The sequence below is a fragment of the Egretta garzetta genome, unplaced genomic scaffold, assembly GCF_000687185.1.
Source record: "Egretta garzetta isolate BGI_Z169 unplaced genomic scaffold, ASM68718v1 scaffold264, whole genome shotgun sequence".
In the NCBI taxonomy this organism is placed as follows: Eukaryota; Metazoa; Chordata; class Aves; order Pelecaniformes; family Ardeidae; genus Egretta; species Egretta garzetta.
This window is the reverse complement of record NW_009259685.1, coordinates 5,606,985-5,609,742: the sequence shown is the minus strand read 5'-3', so window position 1 is coordinate 5,609,742 and position 2,758 is coordinate 5,606,985. Positions and strand designations below refer to the sequence as shown.

At 40.1% G+C, this 2,758-nt stretch overlaps 1 protein-coding gene across 2 annotated transcripts in view; it reads right to left on the bottom strand.

Moving 5' to 3' along the window:
* CCT5 (chaperonin containing TCP1 subunit 5) overlaps positions 1-2,203 on the bottom strand; it is a 7,320-nt gene extending 5,117 nt beyond the window's left edge. For both annotated transcript variants that reach the window (XM_009638756.2, XM_035894135.1), the window contains exons 1-4: positions 2,102-2,203; positions 1,845-2,009; positions 1,130-1,328; positions 182-374 (exon numbers count right to left, since the gene is read on the bottom strand). In XM_009638756.2, the coding sequence (XP_009637051.1) occupies positions 182-374; positions 1,130-1,328; positions 1,845-2,009; positions 2,102-2,153 (609 nt within the window). In that variant the 5' untranslated portion in view covers positions 2,154-2,203. The remainder of the gene's footprint in view (positions 1-181; positions 375-1,129; positions 1,329-1,844; positions 2,010-2,101) is intronic.
* Between the last annotated feature and the right edge of the window lie 555 nt (positions 2,204-2,758).

Genomic DNA, 2,758 nt, shown 5'->3' with positions numbered 1-2,758 from the left:
TCTTCCGATGTGAAGAATTTAATGCTTCTCTCCCCTTTCTCTGTTGATATATGGGTGAAAAACCAAGCCAAACCACAACACTGTTTAAATATTTAAAAATGCCAGAGCAGCATTTGAAGCAGGCTAGACAGTCTTATTTAAGCCATTACAGATGAGAGACACACACAGGGACATCACTTACTTTAGGCATCTGTGGATGACTGAAATCTTTATCCACAATCACTCCTTTAACCAACTGTGTATCTTCCAGTCTACCTCCCACTTTGCCTTGTACTTTGATCAGCTCAAAATCAACATCCTTACGTTCCATATCTGCTACTGTCAGTACAGCATTTACAGCAATTTCTGCCATTTGTCTGTGGCAACGGTTAACTCTAGGCATAAAAAATACAATAAAGTTACATTGGATTTCCACCATTTGGAAGAAGAAAGTGATTCTATTGATCTCTAACAGAAAAAATTATCACTATAGCTAACAACTTTTGTATGCTCCACTAAAAGAGGGTGTCCTGTTGCTTGTTCGCAGAAATGGAAGATGCTAAATATGGCAGAAAACAGAACATGCAATATGGTTTCTCCAAGCTATCTCTGTGGACATAGTCTCAAAATACAGGTTTGAAACAAGCAAGGAGAATTAGCTACCAAGAAATATTCGAGCCACAGAAACCACTGTTAAGACAGCCCTGCAAAGGAAACCCTTACAATGTCTAAATGTATATACTACATACAAAACCTACAATGACAAATGTACTTATGGAACTATCCTACAATTTTTTTAAATGATAAAACCCAAAACAAAACAAAGCTTTGAAATATAACAGTTATTTTTAAATGGTTTGCATTAATCTTGGAATTTGCTATGATGCAGAAATTTGGAACAGGTTAGAAAGAAATTGACTTTGCAGTTATTTAACTCATGGAATTGGCCCTTTAGAGAAAAAGGATTGACAATTTCTTATCCTGAGACATGAATCCACTGAGAAATTAGCCAAAATCAAACATAAAAGAGCCTTCAGCAGCCACTCCAAAACCACAAACAATAACCCATGAAAACACCAGGATTTCTCCTTTCAACTCAAAGTGTTTTTAAGGGAAAATTAAATAGTCTTCTGAAGTTTTTCTGACTTACACTTTAGAGCCTAATGTTGTCTTTGCTGTCTGGATCAGAGGTTCAATGTTCTGAGGATCAACTGGAAAGCTGTCGCTGATTTTGTCTAGATGCTCAATAGCAATGCGGGCTGCTTGCTCATAACCGTCTGCTATTCTGATAGGGTGAATACCACGATCTAATAATTGCTCAGCCTGTTCCAATAATGCTCCAGCCAGAACTACAAAACAAAATTTTAAAATAACGTTTACTCTTCCACAGATCGTAACATCATTTTCACTACCTTATCAAAAGATCAAAAAGTATGCCTTCTGATTTTTTTCTCTGTAATATTTTAATCAGAATCATTCTGTGATTCTGTGAACAGTTCAAGCTTTCTTAAATGACAAAACAACCCTGAACAACCCCCTACTTACTATGCTTAGAAAGAAAACTGCATTACGTTAGACCAAACAGAAGCATGGGCAGCAAGGTGGGAATTATGGAAGAAAATTATGCAGAAAAATTTTGAAGGTACACAGAGGATTCTCAACACTAATCTAAAATGTAACGATACTCAAAAAAGACACAAAAGCATCTGATTAAAAAGACTTATAATACAAGAACACTGATGCAGTAAATACTCTAAAAACATGCTACAGAAAAGCTACTGTTACTTCACACAAAATTTCTTAAAATGGCTGAAGCCTGATTTTAAAGCTGGAAAAGCTAAGTTAAATTTAAAACCTTTTCTTACCAACGACTCCAGTAGTTCCATCCCCAATCTCATCATCTTGAGATTTAGACAGCTCCACCATAAGTTTGGCTATCTGGTGATCCACATCCATCATATTCAGGATGGTAGCACCATCATTTGTCACAGTCACCTCACCATCTTTGTCTACCATCATTTTATCCAAGCCTAAAAAAATACATTCAAAGCATGAAGGAAAATCTAGAAAATCCCCCAAAACAATTACTGAGAAAGAACCATTAAAATTATTTTATTATTACCATTAGGCCCAAGGGATGTTCTCAGAGTACTTGCTACAGCCTTCGCTGCCATTATGTGAGACTACAAAACAAAGGAGAAGCAAGTTAAAACACTATCACGCATCCCAAAACCGTAACATCAAGCTACGAAAAAATACAGGGGAAAAACCTAACACAAATATTGTAATTTAACTGACAACAACCAATTATGACTGGGGGGAGGTGGGGAATAAATATATGCATGTTGCTTTTATGCAACATTTCCCGTGCCTTTTCTTGCACGGCTTGCACTTGCACTTCGCTAAAGCATGCAAAAGCACAGCAGCTAAAATGACAGCCCCGAGGTTTAAAGCAGGGAAGCAACAGAAGCAAGTAACGCTACAAGGAGAAGCCAGTATAACTCTGCTCCGCTCTCCCATCAGTTTTTAAATCTCAGCCATTCACGCAAGGCTGCCTACTCGCTCAGCCACGGCCTGTCTTGGGAACAACGACCGAGCTCCAGACGCCAGGGGGGCGGTGGGGGGGATGAGGTCGGTCTAAAGGAGGGGGCTGCGGGGAGCCTCCTCCCTGCCCGCGCTGACCAGGAGCCACCGGAGGGGCGCCCCGCCCGTACGGGGGAGACGAACCCGAAGCCACGCGGCCCAGGAGCGGACTGACGCCGCAGAGACCCCACAGCCC